Source organism: Lycorma delicatula, chromosome 12, assembly GCF_047948215.1.
Source record: "Lycorma delicatula isolate Av1 chromosome 12, ASM4794821v1, whole genome shotgun sequence".
NCBI classification, from domain to species: domain Eukaryota; kingdom Metazoa; phylum Arthropoda; class Insecta; order Hemiptera; family Fulgoridae; genus Lycorma; species Lycorma delicatula.
The window spans coordinates 59491846-59513788 of record NC_134466.1 but is presented as its reverse complement, the minus strand read 5'-3'; the positions used below and the strand labels follow the sequence as shown (position 1 = coordinate 59513788).

Below are 21943 nucleotides of genomic sequence, written 5' to 3'. Positions count from 1 at the left end.
AAATCTCATTAAATAACATTTATTTTTAATCTTTTTTAATAATTATTTAAATATATCGTTTATAATACAATAAATCTAAAAATGTTAATTTAAATAAGAGATTTGAAAAGTTTTCATTTATTAACCTACACCTACTACTACTTAGTACATATTTTATTTATTCAGTTTATTACGAATATCATGTAGAAAAAAAAGAAAAATTATAGCTATGATAATAGCTATATATATATATATTGAATCGTGTGGCCTTTTCACTACGTTGAAGCTGAATGTGGCCTTCCATGGTAAAAAGGTTCCCCACCTCTGTTATATTCACTAAAAATTGTCTCAGTAAGCTCACTTTTGTTGATCTAAATTCAACAGTTATAGAACTCTGAGAAAATTGATGTAGTATAGTCTATGAAAAATAACAAAAAAAAAAAAAATCAACTTTTATTGTTAAAAATAAAAACTTAACAGAAAAATTTTATCAATTTGTAAAAATTAAAATGGCTGATTTTAGTACAATTAATCTACCTTTGAAAAATTAGCTGGCAACACTAACTGTATGCTTTGAAATTAATTTTAATACTACTCATTTTTATCATAAAATGTTTTATATGTTAATTTTAAATTCTTTTTTTTTAAAAATGCTTGTCTCTTCACATATGTAGATTATGATGATATAATTTTTGTGTATGGCTTTTGCGATGGAAGTGCTTCAGCTGTGGTGGAAGAATATACCGATGTAGGTATTTTGGACAAATAGTTAGTTCCAAACTGAAAAATATTTTGTAGAATTTTTAACAATCCTCTGAGAATGGTAAGTTTCCCAGCTCTCATGTTTCGTCTGAACGTCAGTTGGTTCATGGTGATGAAAGAGAAAACATTTTTCAGATAGTACAACGTAGTCCTACAATGAGCATGTGTAGAATTTCTGCATGACTCAACAAAGTACAGAATGGAGGACATTACATGCTCATGGACTGCGTCCTATCATTTTCAGAAAGTTCCAACACCTCCAGCTTAGTTACTGTGCCAGACGACAGCGGTTTGGTCAATGGGTTAACAATAATTACCGCTTAATTCCATTCATATTCTTTTTGGACAAAGCTACTTTTGTCTGTAATGGGGTAAACAATACAAGGAATTCACATCGGCGGTCTGACGAAAACCCACATGCTGTAGTTGAATCAAATTTTCTGTGAATATTTATTTGATGTGGCATGATCGACAACCAATTACTAGGGCCTTCATACTACAAAATGTTACGGGGAGAAATTATCTGGAATTTTTTTACTATTTCTTGCTGTGGTTGAAAATTTCTCATCGTGAAACAAATTGAAATGTATTATCAACTTGATGGAGCACTACAGATTTAAAAAATGAGGTAAAACAGTTCTTATGAAAACTTTAATGGTAAATGGAGTGGATGAAAAGGCCAGTAAATCTGTCACCTAAATCACCAGACCTTATTCTCTTAGATTACTGTTTATAGAGATATGAAATATGATGTATACAAGCAAAACGCACTTTTCTGTAACTGATTGTTTGCATTCTCAATGCTGTTTTCCTCATCAAGGAACATGAGATATCATTAGACTGGTGACAGAAAATGTAAGGAAACAAGCTGAAAAGTGCATCGATGTCAATGGTGGAATTTTTGAACGTTTATTGTAAATTAATACAGTATAAACCACAATGAGTATTCTTTTTTCAGACTTAATTACATTAATTTTACAAGTTTCATAATAAAATTTATGTATTTACTAGCCATTTAACAAATGTGGGCAAAATTTTTCACAAGCTGTAACTCGACCGTTTTCAGATATATATATACCAATGAACGTTTTTCTTATTTCCAGTTCTAAAATCATTTCCCTTTCCTTCCAAATCATAAAACAAAAACAAAACAGTCGAAAAGACAGCAAGCATGCAGAATTAAAAAATTCTTCTTATTTTTTTATCACATCTTGTGTAGTGAACAGTACAAGTTGTATACTTTTTTATAAATTGTTATAATGATTTTAGTTAGGGTGATCATTAATAGATAAAGGTCTATTTGGAATGTCCATCAAAACATGTGGATCATACTCACATCGCTCATAATCATAGAATCATACATTCTGACCACAGTTTTAACATTTTGAGAAATAGCAGAATAGTGGTATATGCAAATTAGGTTCAAGTCATAAAATTCTTATGAAAAATTAGAACTGCATTGATTGGTTGCAAATATGTTCCACAACATGCTTGCGATCACTCTTTAATATAACTTCAGCTTAACTACAATAACAACTACATTTTCTCAGCCACATTTTTCACCTGCACTGGATTCAGCAGACTTCTTATTACTCCTAACTGAAATCCTTCTTTAGAAGACTATGTTTGAAGACATTAAAGAAAATTTACTGATGGACCTGTAAATCCCAACAGACACATTCTTCTATGGAGAGGCAATAACCTTGTTCATTTTACCACCTCAGAGCAGAAGTATTTCAATTAGATAAGCTAACTTAATTATAAGTAACTGAAAAATGCACTGAATAAATAAGAATGTATGAAAGAGGAACAAACTTTGTATATTCACAGAAAAACTGTAATATTTTTTCTTGCACGGTAACCGGTATGAATATTCAGAAATATGTAGAGATCACAATCTCCAATTCTATAAACTTTAAAAAATCAAGAGTACTATAAAAAAAGAATATAATATTTCTATTAATAATAAACATTTGCTGGTAATATCATTTATTCTATGAAATAAAAGAATTACATTTTGTTATATATCCATATATCGCAACAAATAATATGTACACACTATATAAAGCATTGTTTAATATAAAACTCAAGTACAATTATTTTAATTAAGAATTACTGTTGTTTATTATTTTTATAAATATCAGTCAATGATATACCTTTATATCTCATATCAATATTACAATTATTGGTAACCATTTCAGAAACAACACTTAATATTTCCGCTTCTCTAACTCTACACCATGTCTGCAAATCATCCAGATACTTTAAATGCTTACAAGATGATATCAAAAGTCGAATACTATCACTGTCCAACTTAAAAAAAAAAAAAAATTAATTACACAATATAAATGAGTCAGTCATATATATTAACTTATATCAATACAAAATTACAAAAAAAACTAAAAGCTATGCTTTTGTAAATTTTTCTATATAACTACCATCTCCAGTCGCAGCATCGCCTGAACTATATGCATATAGAACTTCAAAAATCTTAAATAGTTTTTTTAGTAATTATGTGCGGGCTGTTGCTCTCAGAGTTATCATTCTTCACAAATTCCCTTCTCTTGTGGTTTGCTCCAAATGATGCAATTTGAAATAAAATATTGTATTCTTTAGAATTATCTGTTTATAAAAGATGTGTTCTCAAAATCAAATTATAATGAAATCAGGAGAATATTGAATTTTCTCAAGAAATACTTCGTCCCCAGCACAGCAAAATCCAGGATCATCATTCAATTATTTGGCACATTTTAATCGTGTTACTTATTTGAATATTTTTCAAATTCAGATAGTCAATTTTAGTAATTATCAAAATCTGTAATGAGACCTAACGTATTTCTTAAAGGTCAAACTTGATTTTGAGCCGAGCATATACACTGCTCTTCAAGTCTTTGAGAATGCTCTAGATTCATGTTTCCTACGATCATAAATTCTAGTAGTCCTAAAAGTTCTTCCGATCTATCAGCAAGGTCTTTACCTGGCCCATTATGAAAATACTGATACCAAATTTAAAGTCCAATCTATACCAGTATGTTTATGGAACCTCTTAGTTTAGATTATAAAAACCTAAGAGTGCTATTTTACTGATGTGAGGATGAATTCTCACTGTCACTACCAGATTAGACAATGACATTAAATTTAGCAAACTTCATTACAACTTTCTAAAGGAGTCTATTAAATAGTATTGAAGTTCAATTTTTCTCATACCATTAAAACTTTGTTAAATATGTAAATAATTATCCATTCCTTTAAATTTTATTACCAAACTAATTTCCTTTTACGTATAATACGTTAATAATACAAACTGATCTTTTATAGACATCAAATTTAGTAAATTACGTAACTGTCTGAAGAAGTCAATATTAACATAAAAAATGACCTTAAATTTAATAAAACAAATTCTAGGTTATTTTTTTTATGGTTTTTTTTTTTTATTATTTACAATTATATAGTAGTGAGATTTGAACTATGGTAAATATTACGGGAGTCAGAAACCTAAAGTTAAAATTTTGTAATGATTGTGTGAGTAGTTTTCACAATTAACAGCAGCAAACAAAGATGATGTCGCTTTAAGTTGTAAGAAATTAACTCGGTAATTTTTCTATAAATAATACTTTTTAAGGTCAATTTAAGATTATTCAATCTTCATTACATCAAGACAAACAGCCTTACTGTGTTTCTGTTACATTCTAATAAATTATGAAACCAATTAAAAGGTCTTACAATTTATTTAAAAATACAATTAAAAAATTCTTTAGTTGTAGCATGAATACTATTCTATTAATGAGTTTTAAAATGATAATATTCAATGGATAACTCATGTTTACTTCTATTTTTCAGGATATTTCTTTCTTTTTAAATCACACAGGTCGATATATAAATATATTTCTATATACAGGGTCATTCACGGGAACTGGATGTTTTTAATATAATCATAAAAAATTGAATATTTACTTCAAAAAAGTTTTATTGGTAATGAAACACATTTTTAAATCAAAGCATTTGTTACTTACTCATGAACGAAAAATTATGTCCGGCAAGTAATGTCCAGCCTTTCACGGTAACTGGCCTCAATTCTTTGCAGCATGTCTACATCAATCTGGGTGATGTGATGACGAATTGTGATCTTTAGATCCTCCAATTTTCGCGGTTTATTGCCGTACACACGATTTCAGAAACCCCCGCAGATAAAAATCACAACTACTCAAGTCGGGTGACCGAGGGGGCCAAGGAATGTTGTCGAATCTGGAAACGATCCGTCCCGGAAATAAGTTACGGAGAACAGCCATCGTTGCCCTCGCTGTAGCTCCATCCTGCTGTAATAACACATTTTGAAAATCGATTCCCCGGTTTCATAACTCGGGGATGAAAAACATATTCAACATCGCAATGTAACGATCAGCTGTTACAGTTTCGGCAGCGTAATTTTCTTAAAAAAAATATGGTCCAATAACACTGACCTTTCCTGTTGCACACCAGATAGTCACCTTTGGGCTATGAAGTGGTCTCTCGTGAAGCTGATGCGGGTTTCTTTCTGCCCAATACTGGCAATTCTGTTTGTTGACGAAGCCATTCAGATGAAAATGGGCTTCGTCACTCATTAACAATAACAAATTTTCATTTTCTTCAAAAACGGTAAGCATTTGTCGACAAAATTGTAATCGCTGCGTGAAATCTTGCTCGTCTAACTGCTGCACAACAACTATCTTGTAAGGATGGAAATGCAGGTCTGTATGCAGAATTCGTCTTACCGTACTTGTGCTCATTTGAAGCGCTGCTGAATGCCTCTGAATAGAGCGGCATGGGCTTCTGATAATGGCTTCCCTTACTCGTTCGATGTTCTGCGGAGTGCTAGCAGTTCGTCAGGAACCCGGTGATTTTTTCTTCAATATTGAACCACTTGTTCGAAGGTTGTTTACCCTTTCCTTTTTCTTTTCCTGTTTAGCCTCCGGTAACTACCGTTTTTAGATAATTCTTCAGAGGATGAATGAGGATGATATGTACGAGTGTAGTCTTGTACATTCTCAGTTCGACCATTCCTGAGATGTGTGATTAATTGAAACCCAACCACCAAAGAACACCGGTATCCACGATCTAGTATTCAAATCCGTGTAAAAATAACTGTCTTTACTAGGACAAAGGTTGTTTACCCATCGCAATATTGTTACAAGAAGGGACAGTTGCATTACGATGGATATTAAACTGACGGCGGAAATCTCGCTGAACAGCAGTTACGGATTCGTCATTTCGCACAAAACTGTCATACGCGTACAGGCGTTGGTCTAGCATCCACGGCTCCATCTCAACGACTAAAATGTAAATGCTATGAACAAAGGAAACGTCAGACACCAGCCACATGCCCCTCCCACCACGAACGCTAGAGTACAACCCACTTCAAAAACATCCGGTTCCCGTGAATTACCCTGTATGTTGATCAAATGTTCTGGAATGGAATCTCGGTTGGCAATATCCTGTGAGCCAAAACAGACAATTCCATGTAGCTATTTATTTACCGCATACAAATAAGAGGCCAAATGACGAAACCTGTCTTTCATCAATGAAGTCCTTTGTTTTAAACCCAGCCAAGTATGACAATTTTTACATAGTGATCCAAATGTAGAATGAATTATAAAAATTACATAATACATTGATTTTTTTCAGTATCGGCATATTGTATATTCTATTTGTACAGAAATCAATGCTTTTCATGTGCAGGATTAAAACCAAATAATTCTTGATTTGAATCTCTACCTGTAAAAATTGCTATGCGAGTCTGGGTTCCAAACTAAGAACTTTTTTGATGTAAGAGAGCTTTCATCGCTCAGCCTCTTATTTGTACAGAGTAAATGATTATTTATATGGAAGTGTCTATTTTGGTTTACAGGATATTATATTTCTGTACAGATACAATGTAGTTAAATATGTAAATACTGAAAAATTAATTTTATTATGAAAGTAATTTTTTTATTTCCAAAAGAGATCCCTATAATCTGAAAATCAACAAAGTTCTGAAGAACTTTGGTAAATTCAAAAGGCATATTGTTTGTTATCTTTAGTCTCAATTGAACCCCTATTATCAATATGTCTGAATTGTTATTTGTGCGCTGATTTCACAAAAAATTACAATACCAACTATCGATGATACAAACTAATCTGTTTTGTATATAAATTTTTCTTTGTAGGTATATTTAATTTCAAATGTTTACTTTTTATTGATAAAAATGAATGATCAATCTACAAAAGAAAGCGACACTGAATCACATATAAAATTTTACGGAAGTAAAATTAATAATTCAAATTTTCTGGACATTATCAAAGATGACAATTACAGCAACTTGGATAATACATATGAACACATTTTAGATGATTTATTGGATATGAGAAAGAATTTATGCGTTGTTAGTTTAAGTAAATGTGCGGTACAAGTTATGTTAAGAACAAGGTAATCCCACTGAAAAATAAAATAGACTTAAGATTTTAGAGTAAGGGGTGCTGAGGTAACCAATCTACCATAAATTCCTTCTGTTATAACAATTTTACACATCAATTCTAAGTAAGTAACCATTAAAATATGCTTAACAAAATGTTTATATAATCAATTTTTGAAGTATGTTAATGGATATATTGCATTGTTAGTCCTACTTACAAAAGCATGTGGACTCCATTTTAAGTTCTTAAAATGACATCAAATTTTAAAGAAGAAGAATCAATTCTTCCCGAAGTCAAAATTAATGAAGCAAAAGTGAAATACTTGATATCATTGCTACCATATAAATATCAGAAGGTCGAGTGTGGTTTAAAACAAATATAATAAATAATAAAAGTAATATTTAACTAAAAATTTTAAAATTCGGTTTTTTTTCTTTGTACTAAGTTTCATTTATAAAATATTTTATAAAGAATATAAATTATTTTCACATGCGTATTACATTTACTGTTCATGGACCTTTATGAAAGAAGAACAATGTTTTTATAACAAAATTTATTTATCATAAAAATATTAAGAAGATAAAAAGAAAACTGTGAAAATGTTTTATATAACTAAACATGTCATAATGAGTTCTGTTTTGGAAAGATACTTTTCGCAGTTTTGCCCTTACTCCACCCAGCTCCTCAACTGTATATTGCAGTTAATGTATATGAAACAGTTTCCTCCTATATTTATTTGTTAAAAAGCAAATTTAATTTTATAATTATTATAGATAAGGTACTTTTTATTTTTAAGTATTTTTCATTAATTAATTTTTGTTTGTTTGATGATATCACCACATAAGCTGTAAGCTTGTATATGGGATAGGAAATGGAATTAGTATGTGAAAAAGTCATGCCTGACTGGGATTTGAATTGGGGACCTTCAGGTGAAAGGCTGAAATATAAAATTTATATATATATTTGGTAAATAATTTGGGAAAATTTTGTCAACTGTTTTTTTTTCTTTTTTTGTTTCAGTTATATGGCAGTAAATTAACAATTTTTCTGGATCAACTCTTATTAGCTTTGCTTTTGTTTTTAAAAGCTTTCATGATTTCATACACCAACAAAAAAAAAAATAAAAACTAGAAACTAAATTAAAACAAAAATTGTTATCAACTTATTCTAAATATATCGCTAATAAAAACTTACACTGCCGACATAAGAATTAATTAAATATATGCTGAGATACTCAATAGTATCAAATGATGGCGGTTGACAATTGGAAAGATCTACAATAACCTTATGATCCAAAATGAGACCATGATAGTGCAGTTCTTCATCTTCTTCCATCAATAACTGAACCATAAAAAGGAAATACATTAAATAAATATAAACAATAAATAATTAAAAAAATTGTTTTTATAATATTATTGGGTCGATCATAATTACCAACTGTACTAAGATTGTGTTGTATGTAACACTAAAAGCAGAATTAAGAGAAAACTGTTACAAGGGCAGGCGGTCATCCCACAATGGAGTCTATTGATGGCTTTTCAAAGGCTGATAGGAGAAAGGTTCCTACTTTAAATCTAAAATGGCAGCTTCCAACTTGGCTTCATTTTGGAGTAAAATCCATTTAAAGATTTTTGAATGGTTCAAGAAGCTTATTTTTATACTGCAGGCACAGTAATGGCAGCAGCCAAGTGACAAGCATTCCAGTCCCATAATCAACAAGCCTCTGGTTCAAGTCTGTCGTTTATTTTAAACTTACTTTTTTCTAACATGTACACTAACTTTTTCCAAGAGCTGGCAGCAGTATTTAGTAATCACACCGCAACGTTCGTGGAGAAAATTTGTGAGCAATACGCCTTTTCAGTCCCAAACGATGGTGGTGAGGACATTTCCTGCTGATGGATATATTTTTACCTTTACAGGGCAAGGCTCCGCACTCGATACGTACCAATTTAAACTTGGGAGTATACTGATTTACCTGTACCTCATCGTACGTGACCAACGATTCTACGCAAAAAAGGTTAATTCTCTCTCGTTGAAATCCATTCAAGAATCTTTGGCAAATTTTCTCTCCGGCCTGTTTATGATTTTGGGTTAAAAATATTGAAACCTACCTTACTTTGTGATAATGGAACGGGCATTTCCATGACTGATACCCACTTCTGAAGTGATTTCATCTACTGCAATGTAATAATTATTTTCAATGAGGTACAGTCAATTAAATGTCACATGTGTTCTTGTACACCTATTGTGACTCATTTTCTGTAGCTCAGAAATCCTCCTTTAAATTTGCTGGACCAGTTGTGGACTTGGGTATATGACATCCCCAAACTATGTACAAAGTCAAAATTTTAGAGTTTGACACTCATTTACAAGAAATTTCATAATAATATTTTGCATTCCTAACAGTGGTATCTCTTGCACTGACATTAACATGACGATACTGATAAAAAAAAACACAAATGCTGAGGTGGCTGGAGAGTCCATCCCTTCCCCACATCTTCTCCATCAATATCCTTACACACACTACAAAAATTGTCATTCATCTCATCCTCTTAAGTAATACCTAACAATGGTGCCAGAGGTTAAAAAAAAAATCCCTCTACATCAGCCCACTCATGTTTGAATGTAAACCAAGAAGATAAGACTTCAGTTTATATTTGACTAACCCATATATTATTGTGCATCACTATGCACATGGAAAAATTTAGTCGATTAATTAGTTTTGTTAAAACTATCTATCTTGATGAAATACTGTAATGGGATACAATGAAAATTTATGTCACTTATACCACTATGACTTTTCACAGAAAAAGGCTTTAAAAGCTTTATTTTATATTACTTTTTACATCTACTTTAATTATTACTTTTATTACTTCCTACTAATCTAAGACTATTTTTAACTGAAATCCACTCAGATTTTTGTTGTATATTCAAATGTTTTACTGTAACCTCTTCTGAAGAGCATACTCATGAAAACTTTTCCGCAGTATTAATACATTATATTATATATACATCTGTTTATGATAAAAGTTATTGTCATCAAGATTTAATTTAAAAATAGTTTTTGATTTCAAATAAATTTTTTAATTACTTACCTCAAGATGTTGGATAACTTCAGCATGTAACATTAACCATCTAAAAGTTTCTGCCGAACTAATTCTTAAACGAGCAACCTTAAGATAAGGCATCAAGGCAGAAGGATAGTGGTCACCGATTCTAACTTTTGCCTCCAATTCAGTTAAGAGTGGACAACAGTAAGCGACTGTAGTCAGATCAAGACTGTAAACCTATCAAAATATACCAGCAATTTATATACACAAATAGATTTAATTCATGAGTCTTCTACAAAACCAATTAAAATAAACTTACTTTTACTTCGATTCTATGAACCAATTCATTTGTTACTTTGTCAAATATGGCTTACAATGAATTTACATGGCCTTCTGCTTCTTTAAAAGTCTTACTTGCCGTTGTAATGTATTTATCTATTTCATTAACAAATTCAACTAGCAATGTTTTTTTGGATGGATTATTACAATTTAAAATTGTTGCATATAGTGCTGCTAATTATCAGATAAATAATTCTAATAATATACTGTATTGGAATTCTTCTTGTTGTTTTTTAACTATTTTGATATAATGAAGTTACAACTGTATTCTAGTAAATAACAATAAATATATACAGAAAGTTCTGTTTCTAAATATTGCTACTACAGTGCTACGATCACAATTTCACACGTTTGCAGAGTCGATTCAAATGTTAGAAAGGGATTCATGCCATTTATTTAGCTGTCTGGTCTGTACACTACTTAGTGTGTATTTATATTTAAGAAATTTGAGATACCTGCCATTTGTGAAATTCAATCTGCGATCCGTTTTTAGAATGCAAGTAATATTAAACCGATAGAAATTTGTGATGTTTGAAAATAAAATCCAATGAATGATTCCATGGTACAAAGATGGATGCAATTGTTTAACAAAGGACAATCAAGGTGATAAATAGTGGATAACCATCTTTAATGATTCTGTGTATGTAAGGGATGACAAGATTAAACATCACATGCATTTTGCAGGAATAGCTCCATTAATTCTACATGAAATTTGTCTGAGAAATTGAATTATTGGAAATTTTTTATATGCTGAGTGTCTAAATAACTTACAAATATCACAAAATGTAATAGTTCAGCAGACAGATCAGTGAAATTTTTGACTATGTACAAAAACAAGGCTTCAGCTGCTTGAGATATGTGGTGATTGGGGACAAGTGTGGTCCAAAACACCTAGAACAAAAAATAACAATCTATGGAATGGCAACACATTTTGTTGCCAAGAAAGAGAAAATTCAAGCCGATATTTTCCACTTGAAAGATCATATCCACAATGTTTTGGGACAAAAGAGTTGTTTTCCTTAGACTTCTTGCCTTCAGACTGGACTCTATTACAAAATGCTGAAAAAATTCAGTCATGTAATTCAAAACAAACTGTGTGATTTGCTTGTCTGGATATTGTGATGGCAACGCTCACCCATATGCTGCCACTTCAATACAACTCCTCATGATAGTTGTCTTTGAAAAGTTTGTTCACCCCTAACAGCCTGGACTTTGCACTGAGTAAATATCATCTATTGCTGTGTCTTAAAATTATTCTTGCTGGCCGACAGTTCCATGATGACAATGAGGTCAAACAAGTTATTAATACATGGCTTGCATTGCAGGTGTCATTCTATAACAAATGGTTGAAACTTCTGGTTCCGAGAAATATGTAGAAAAACAGAGTAAGATTTGTACTTCAAAGAGAAATAAAATTTTTATACGAGTATGTTCTTGAAATTTTTTTAATAGCCCTTAACAAATTACTTTCGGGGTAACTTATCATACTTGTCTAAACAGTTATTGCTACAATTTGAAAACTTTACTAATACAGAAGACTGATTTTACTAATCATATAAAACTCGTACCTAAATGAAGTTTGATTTATAGTCGAGTTAACCTATATGTCAGAAAATTTACACTATCTTTTACAATTTTTCGTTAAACAAAAAATTATAAATAAAACAAATTTTTTTAAGCATACAAATTTTACTAGCAGGCCAAAACAATTAACAATAATTCATATAACATAAGATACATTTCATGTATAAGTAAAAGAAGAAACATACCTGATCAATTAAAATTACTTTTTTTAATCTGCTTCCATTAAATGATAAATATTCAGTAAACTGTGGTCCGAAATGAGCAAAATCAAAATCAATTGTCATATTAATCAAATTTTCAAATGGTGTCAACCCCTGAGGCAACTGCGAAGCTCTTGTGTACAATGTAGCCAACTTTGGTAATGCTGATGATAATCGCAACACTTTATCTGGTGGCAAATGCATGTCCCATAAATCAGTTAACTCCAACTGTGATCTGTACGGCTGTAATGTCAGTATTGCATCACCAATATTTCTGGATAAAAAAAAAATTATTTTATTTACTTAATTTCTTAATTACTAAAATCTTATGGATGAACATAATTTTTTCGGCTAAGGAATAAACAAAGGTAGAAACTGTGGTCGGTTATGTATTCGACCTCTTATTTTCAAAATTATATAAAGAAATCTGTTTCCTGGAAAAGTTTAATTTTTATAAAATTTATCGAATTAAATAATTTAGGAGTGAAAACATTATAAGTTGAAAAACAAAAAAATGTATCAACAAATTTGCCATATTTTTCTCACAAAAGTTTACATTAAAATCATGTATCACATGTCCACCTTCCTACTTAAATCAGCTAAGATTCAAGATGACAGACATAAATTTCAAACACACCATAAAGTAGCAATTTTGTTAACTTGTCGATCAACATTTGTTTCTAACTCCTAGTCCTTCAGTTTTGAAATATGAAGTCGTTTCTATACTTTAATATCACTCTATATACAAAGAGCATCATTCAAATAGGGATGCAGTGAATAAGAAACTGGGCATAGCAAAAGTGTGCCCCATTAGTTTCCAAATATCCCACGATCAAGCACAGGAAGAATCAAAAGGGGCAGTCAGTATACCTAGAGACCTCTGGAACACATCCAAATTGATGGGAATTTTTAGAAAGATGCATTAATGGATGCAGGTGAGAAATCATGTATTGTCATGTATAATCTCAAAACTAAATGCCAAAATCAGAAATGACATGCCAGCAACTTGCTGCCAAGAAAGTACAAATAAATAAATCCAAAATAAAATGTACAATCATTTATATTTTCAACAAACAAGGGATTATTTGTAAGGATAAACTGTCAAACAAATTACTATAAAGATTCTGAAAAATTCAAAAAAAGGGTTCTTTGTATGAGACTAAGCAATTGGATATTATATATGATAACATCTGTCAACACATGGTACTCACAATCACAGAATTTTTACTCAGGACATGAAGCTCCTCTACTCTGTTATTGACTACATCCAAAAAGACGTGATGGGCTTGCCAAAAAGAATCCATTTCTGGATCTTCATTAGGGCTAATGAAGACTGTGAATATATAACTAGCTTATCTCATCTCTGGTAGTATGCAGCTTATTAACAAAATTTGTTTGAAGGAGATACTGCTGATTTATAGGATATTTCTACATACAGACTTTCACAAAATCAACTGATTATACTTTCTAAAATGCATTTTATATATTTATTTGATCATAAAATGATTTTTAGTTTGATTTTTACCACCAGGTTACAAAACAGATACAACTCTGTATTACTTCTATAATTTCAAATACTATTTTTAATGAATCCTGCATAAACAATTAGAATTTCTTAAAAAAAAAATATATATATATAAATAAAAATAATTATTATGTTTGTACTAACTTACTGATTACAATATAGTGCAGAAAATACAAAAAAAAAAAAAAAAACAACACGACAGTTCTGTTTGGTACTTAAGTACCACTATAAATTTAATACAAAAATAAATAAATTTCTTAAAACTATTGCATAGATACAAACCTGTAATATATGAATCCACCAAGCGACTTAAGATTTTTAATGAATAATAATAACATAAGGACACTGAGACCAGATGTATTCGTATCCTGAATTCTAATCTCATGTAAACTGAAACAAACTGGAGTCAACAAGTTCTGCGGTAACGTAGCCAGTTCGCATAAAACATTGCTTTCACAACTATCCAGATCTGGTGGGAAACTTAAACACCCAGGATCCTAGAAAAAAAAACTATTATGATAAAAAAGGATAGAAAAATTAACAACAAAACAATTGATCTAATTATAAAGTCCTTTTTATATTTTACTGCAATAGATTTATAATTTACAAAGTTTACCAAAAACTTTGATAGCAGACATAAATTTTCTAAATTCTATAACAAACCAGTTTCTTATCCTATTGAACCATATTAACCTTACTGCTTTCACAAAAAACAAAATACAGCAATACAACTAAATTTCACAAAGTAAAAACATAAATATCCTAACGTGATTGTCCAATAAAGAAGGTAAAATAAGTAAATAATTATTATCCTTTTTGATTAAAGTGGTAATAATAAATATATTATAAAGTTGGGAAGAATGATAGCAAGAAGGAAATCAAATAAACTAAAGTTTGTCAAATCATTTGCATGGAGTTTGTTATCATATGGATCTGAACTGCGAATTGTCAGAAAGGATATAAATTACTTGGATAGTTTTTGAAAACTATCAATTAAAAAAAAATAAAATAGAAAACATGTAATGAACTGACAAAATAAAAATAAAACATTGAGACTAGAAAAGGAGCAAAATTTAATGAAGATGATGAAAGGATAAAAATTATAATCGGGGCAAATTCTACATAAAAGTTGACTTCACCAAAGGATACAGATGGAAAAGTAAAAATGAGAAAGGATGCTTTTCAGATATTAAGAAGTTAAAAGATACAAAAAAAAATTAAGGACGATGATGATAAAGGAATTTGAAACATGTTAAAAGGGAGATTCAAAAAATTCAAAAGAAATTTAGTTTCTTTTCTTTCTTTTTACTTTCCTGGTGAATATAGCCAGCGTAACAATATTATGGGAAAAGTATGGTGGTCATGTTAAAGATGGGGTATCGGGTTTTTTTGCAAATCTGTTGTTTTAGAGTTCAACTAAATTAACTACGCCAATAAATCATATGTATATATGAATGTGCGAACGCATATGCATGATTGTATGTGTTGGCAGTGCGACATAATGCCAAACTCCTATAAAAGGGGAATGACCCCCATTAAGAGAGTGGGAGATTTCATGAAAAAGCAAATTTTGATTTTCTTCATAAGCAGTTTACAGAAAAATTTATTGAAGGAAATTTGTTACCTACAATGCACACATAAATAATTTAATTTTTTTCAAAAATCAATCCTCACCTCTTACAACTGAAAGTTACATTTTTTGTTCTTTTTCTCTGTTTCCCTTCGGTTTAAATATTTTCAAAATTTTTTTGAAAGTCTATAATTCACGTACAGAGCTATCAAGAAATATCTACAATTTTTTTAAATTATAGACACAAACCTAAAATTAAGGTAAGTTTTTCAAAAATATTATTTTTCTTACTTTAGCCTTTTACTTTTAGAGAAAATTTACTTAAGCAAATTTGTTAAGCTTAATTTATATATGAATATTTACAGAAAAGTATTTTTCTTAAAATTTATTCCCCACTTCTAGAAAAATATATAAACTGTTTTTCGTTCTTTGGTTATAACTCTTTTAATTTTTATTATTAATAGCAAGAATAGTCACGGAATGCTTTGCCAGCTTTTTTTCTTATCAAATACCAAGAAAGTAAATTCATTTTCCATACTCACAAACCTTAAGTATAAGATGTCTAATTCCGAGATCATCCACACGCCAATTTGAAGATATGTCAAGAGACATAAGATTTACAGCATGCTGTCCAAGAAGATTAAGGACTTCATTATCACATGCCGCTCTCAAGACCAACACTCTGAGATTTTGGGCGAGTCCGTTCGATAAGAGATTGTGTAATGATCTCACACCATTACTGGTTACTGCACTACTTACTGGCTCCCTCTGACTCAGTTCCACCTGTAAACATTACTGACTGCAACTAGTGTAATAAATACAACATTAAAGAAATGTAGAACACTGGTTTAGAAAATATCTGAAAACTTTTTTGTTAACTTTCCAGATATTTCCATAGGGCTTAAGATTATTAATAACTTCATATCATATTTATTTAATGTATTTTTAAGAAAAGAAAACTGATTAGTGAAAGAAAAAACCATTATCACAAGTACAAATCTACATAAAACACAGATAAAAAAATTAAATGAGAAATACTTTGGGATATCAGGGCGAGGCAAAAAAAACCTGATATTTTTTAGAATATAAAACAGTAATTATTATAAAAAGGTAATGTGTAATTACAATGTGCTAGACTTAAAGTAACATGATGCCATTACTGCTAAGTAATCAATATTTTGATTTGCACTAACTTTGTGGAAATAGCATCTTGTAAATATTTGACCATTTTGGCCCACACTGCTGGAGTTGGTTACTGAAAATTCTCATTACATTTGAATGGCGTGCTTACCAGTATTGTAGGCACTAAATTTTTATTATTATTACTATTTATACTTTTACAGATATTAATATTTAATTTCTCATTTAAATTTAATCGTTAAATTTAGTCAACTAATTCTTTTTTTATTTTATTGTCTTTCTCAATACTTTTACAGTACTTTTTTTTTCAAAGGTTGAGACCATAAACAAGTACAAGTCTGCAAATATGAGAAAATCAAATATTAATAACGTTGTATTAGAATTAACAATGTTATCATATATTTTGATAAAGAGGAAAAAACAACTGACTTATTTCATAGACTTCAACTGGAAGCTGTTAATTCACATTTTTAAGTAAAATAAACCAACAATACATGATATAAAGTAATTCTTCTTTTTAAAATAAATAAATTTGTTAAATTATAAATTAAATAATTTGTTTAAATTATCAGTACACCCTAAATATGCTATTTCACTCATACTGGATATGAATTATCAAGTAATAACACATCAAAATAGATAAAAAGAAAACAAATTACTAACTGTATTTTGATAGTTGTAATGTTTATTTCATTATTACCACATTTAAACAATATTATCCCTTTGCAGTTCTTTGTCGTAATATACTCAACATTTCAAAATTCACGTCAGGTCCAGTGGTGTAAACCACTCAACATTATCTAATTTGTAATTCACGTAGAAGTCCAATGTCGTACAATGCTCGACACCATGTTTAGATGTCAGTAAATCTTGAACCAAGCATCGCTTGACATTTAGATAGTTATTGCTTGACATCGTATTCCATTTAGTTTAGCATCAGTTGTTTAATCTGAATCTATTATTAGTAAACAAACACACATACGACAAACATATCTAGAAGGCTGTGTTTCAACTTCTTCTCTGCATTGAAATTAAACAAGTAAAGGTAAGAAAGATGGCTGGAAGTTCTTGTTGTAATCGAATTTATGATTTCAAATTGGAAAATAATATGAATGAGTTTTCTAGTGACGATTCGTCTGTTTAGTGATATAGTGACTGTGATCCAACAGTTAATGAAAATACTCTTCATTCACCTTCAGGATCAGAAAGTGATAGTGATAGTGAATTTGAAGTTAGTGGTTAGCTGGTTTGTGACAATATTGAAGATTTTCTGTGAGTAATTCCAACAATCAAGATTTTTCTGTGAGTAATACCGCTAATTCTGATAACTATTGACATCATTCAGGAAATGGGCCATTCAGTGATATTTGTTCTAATGGTTTATGGAAAAAATACGATGTAACTGAAGGTGATCTGTCCAAATTTCCATTTACAGTTCCATGATGTGGTCCAGTGCATAACAATAATGTGAAAACTGAATTGCACTACTTTCAGTTATTTTTTATTGATTCATTATTAGTTTGAAATTGTTGCCGAAACTAATCGATACACAGAAGAAAAAATATAAAAAAAACATCATGCTGCTTAGGTAATATTCTAAATGGTGGTGCTGAAAGGATGTCACCCTTGATGAAATTAAAGCTTTAGAAGGGGTAATAATTAATATGGGTTTAAATCCTAAAAGTGATATTAATAAATATTGATCAGAAGAATAGCAGAATAAAATGTCTTTTTTTTAAAGATGTATTTGCACATCATCGCTTCCTTAAAATTTTTTAGGCATTTCATTTGTCTCCAAATCAGCCAAATGCAAGAGTTTGTTCGAGAGGCACAAAGGTAAGAAATGTTTCCGACTATATTCATAAACAAAGTGGGGAAAATTTTATTCCAGCACACAATATTGTTATCGATTAAAGTTCTGTGGGTTTTAAAGGAAGAATTACATTTAAATGCTACAACCCTATGAAGGCCGCACAATGTGGTCTATGAATTTTTTTTTTAAGATTCCATGAGTGGTTATATATGTACATTTATTCCCTACTTTGGGAAGGCAACAACAGATGCTGTAGATTGATCAGAACTTCCTTTTACAAGTCGAATAGTTCTCAATCTTCTCAACAAAGTTGTGCGTTAAGGTAGGGTTAAGTTACCATTTATATACTGATCGGTTTTACACCAATCCTAATTTAGCACTTCAAGTTTATAAGCAAACAGTGTATACCACTGGCACTATTATATTAAACCGTAAGGGAGTCCCTGAATTTCTTAAAAATTTAATAATTAAAGTGCATGAACAGGTTGTATATCGTTATGGCACCAAAATGATGTTACTTGCAATGATAGACAAATGGATAGACTTTCTTTATTATCAAACTTATCATAATACAACCACACAGACTATTCAAAGAATAAATAAATATAATACGACTGAGTTCAACAAACCAACTGTAATTTGTGACTACACGACTAAGATGGCTGCAGTTGATTAAGGTAACCATTATATAGGTAGTTACACATTTGTAAGAAATCTATAAAGTGGTGGCAAAACATGTTCTTTTGGGTGCTTGAGGTTGGGAAATTAAATATGCCTATTTGTTGGGATAAATGGGTACAAAATGAAAATGCTCTTATTCATAAGAGGTTTCGCAAATGCCTGCTTTACCAACTTTTTTTTATTTTGGAGGGGAAAAACGCATCTGCGTTATCATTACCTAGAATAAAATAGTTTTATATTAAAAAAATAAAAGAAACTAAAACTAGTCTAAAAAATTAAACAAAAAACTTATAACTAATAATCACAGCTAAAATCTAAAATTTAACTAAAAAAAGTAGAATTTAACAAAGTCCGAGAAGGGTGTAAAGGGCCCCTTCTCGGATAACAGAAAGACTAAGAACTAATATAAAAATATAACAAAAAAAAAAAAAAACAAATATTAAAAGTGAAATAAAACTTAAAACTAATGCCTCTAAAACTTACAACTAATATCACAGTCGAAATCTTAAAATTATGACAAATTTATTTTTAAAAAACTGTACAATTTACAGTTTTATCTTTTATCTTGGATAACAGAATGAAAAGCTAACACAAAAACATAAGAATTAAAACAAAAACTCTTGTAATAAAAACATATATGCAACAATATCAAATCTTATCTATAAAACCAACATGATGCAAAAATAGAAACATCCGGTCTAAAACTTCATTGTCATTGCCCAAGATTCAATGGATATTTCTGGGCAATTTAAATTTAAGACGCAAGGTCGCATAACATATGTTTGTTATCAACTGTAGCTGTCCAGTCACCTTGCCACTTTGCTCAAAGAGACTATTTTATACAATTAATAAAGTCAGAAGTAGTAATAAGAGTAATTGGTGAAGGGAGGTTGATTACACGCACTTTAGCAGTAGAATCTGCACGTTAATTACCCGGAATCCCCACATGGCTAGGGATTTAGCAGAAACTCACTTGTGTGCTACATAGATTCAACTCGGCGATTGCATTGCAGATTTCAATGACAATAAAGAAAGTCTGGAATAAAGATTTTCTAAGGCTTGGAGAGCACTGCAAATAAGGATATTTTGTTAATTAGGATTAATGATATTCAGAGCCTTATTTACAGCTGATAGTTCAACAGTAAACACACTCATAATACCAAGTAGACCAAACATATAAGTTCTATTATTGACAACACATGCGCAACCAACAGTTATCCTTTTGTTTCAATTCATCAGTGTATACTACTGCATATGGGTTTATCTAGGAGAGAATACAGTGAAATGTTTGCTGGAAAACAGTACGGGGGTGTTGATTCTTTGTTGTATATTACAAGGTCAAAAATAAAATTTATAAGGTTGATTCTCCAGGGAGGATATGTTGGAAAAATAGAAGGTCTATCAACAGTTATAAAGTGCAGTAAACGTCGGGTACAAACACCTACTGCAGTACAATATGGATTGTCCTCATACCTTCCTAAATCTGGATTCCCAAGGACTGAGTTAAAAAGCCGGGTGATTTGGCTGTCCTTTGAGACGGACAAAATAAGATGCTAAAAGCTGGTCCCATATATCCCAAAGTGATGGCTCACTGCAATCAACTAGTAAGCTTATGACAGGACTTGATCTAAAGGCACCAGTGGTAAGTCAGAGGAAAGCATGATGTACAGCATCCAGTATTTTAAGCATGGTATGGCACGCTGAAGAGTAGGCGACACAACCATAATCTAAATGGGAATGAACTACGGGATAATAAAAATGTATCACACACAATCTCCAATTGGTGTTAATAAAGACTCGCAGCATATCTAAAAGTTTGGAACATTCTGTTTTTAATTCTTTGATGTATTAGACCCAAGTAAGGCGGCTATCAGAAAATAAACCTAAAAATCTGATATTGGAGAGATAGTAATTAGCTCTCTGTTGAGAAAAACTTGCGGAATGGAAGGGTCCTGCAGCTGAGAAAAGAATACACAATTGGTTTTCTCAAGTGAAAAGGTGAGCTAGTATTCAAGGTTTTATGACATACCACCCATATTGGTTAGACGAACGGCAATCGACTTTACTCATCACTGAGAGTCTCTATTAATATTGATCTGTCTCTCAGTTTTCTTATGTTCTTGGAGGAATCGCTTGAACCAGTTACTACCTATTGATCAGGAAAGGTGAATCCTAATGAAGGGAGCCATCTTTATTCTGAAGAACAAAATGAATATTTTTATATTTTACGTCTGATGCTTTACAATTCTATTCTACAGGCCTTTTATCCTCGTCACAAAGCTGACCGAGGCCTTTTCACTAGACAAAAAGTGGTGGTTTTTTCAGATGGACCATCAATCATCATAGAATTAATTTGTAGACTTGAAATTTTGGTCCCACAAGTACTGGCAATATAACGGACCACTCCAATAGAGCGTACGCATACTGGTATAGAGTTAAATACAACTGGGTTTGCCCAGGTGCCCAGAGGACATTGTTTGAGACTCACTACGTGAAGTCAATCATCCGTTGGCATGGTAGCTTCCACCTTGGGTTATGGTTGTGTTTCTTAAGGTGTCGCAACATCACTGAGTATAAGTGAAAGAGCAAATAATGTAGAATGTTGTTGTGTAGTTGTATAAGGGCTTATTTTGTAATTGTGTAGTGTTCTTGGTACAGTGTATGTGTACACCTAAAATGTTCTGCAGATCTTGATGTAGTGGGAAGAAAAGCTGCAAAGGCTAGTGAGGATGCCAACCCACCAACTTGTTTGTTGGTGATATCCACAATCAGGAGAGAAGAAAAAGAGGGCGACCTTCAAGTTCTGATACGGAAGAGCATTCGAATAATAAACCTCATTTTATTTATGAAGAAGCAACAAATAAGCATACA

General features: G+C 31.0%; 1 protein-coding gene across 2 annotated transcripts in view; it reads right to left on the bottom strand.

The window, feature by feature from the left end:
• Window positions 1–268: 268 nt before the first annotated feature.
• LOC142333053 (uncharacterized) overlaps window positions 269–21943 on the bottom strand; it is a 34438-nt gene continuing 12763 nt past the window's right edge. The window contains exons 4-10 of one of the 2 annotated variants that reach the window (XM_075379859.1): window positions 15985–16221; window positions 14151–14365; window positions 12329–12617; window positions 10266–10457; window positions 8365–8511; window positions 2898–3054; window positions 269–397 (exon numbers count right to left, since the gene is read on the bottom strand). In XM_075379859.1, coding sequence (XP_075235974.1) covers window positions 357–397; window positions 2898–3054; window positions 8365–8511; window positions 10266–10457; window positions 12329–12617; window positions 14151–14365; window positions 15985–16221 — 1278 coding nt within the window. In that variant the 3' untranslated portion in view covers window positions 269–356. Of the gene's footprint in view, window positions 398–2713; window positions 3055–8364; window positions 8512–10265; window positions 10458–12328; window positions 12618–14150; window positions 14366–15984; window positions 16222–21943 lie in introns of those variants that run through there. The other variant, XM_075379858.1, reaches the window with a different exon arrangement.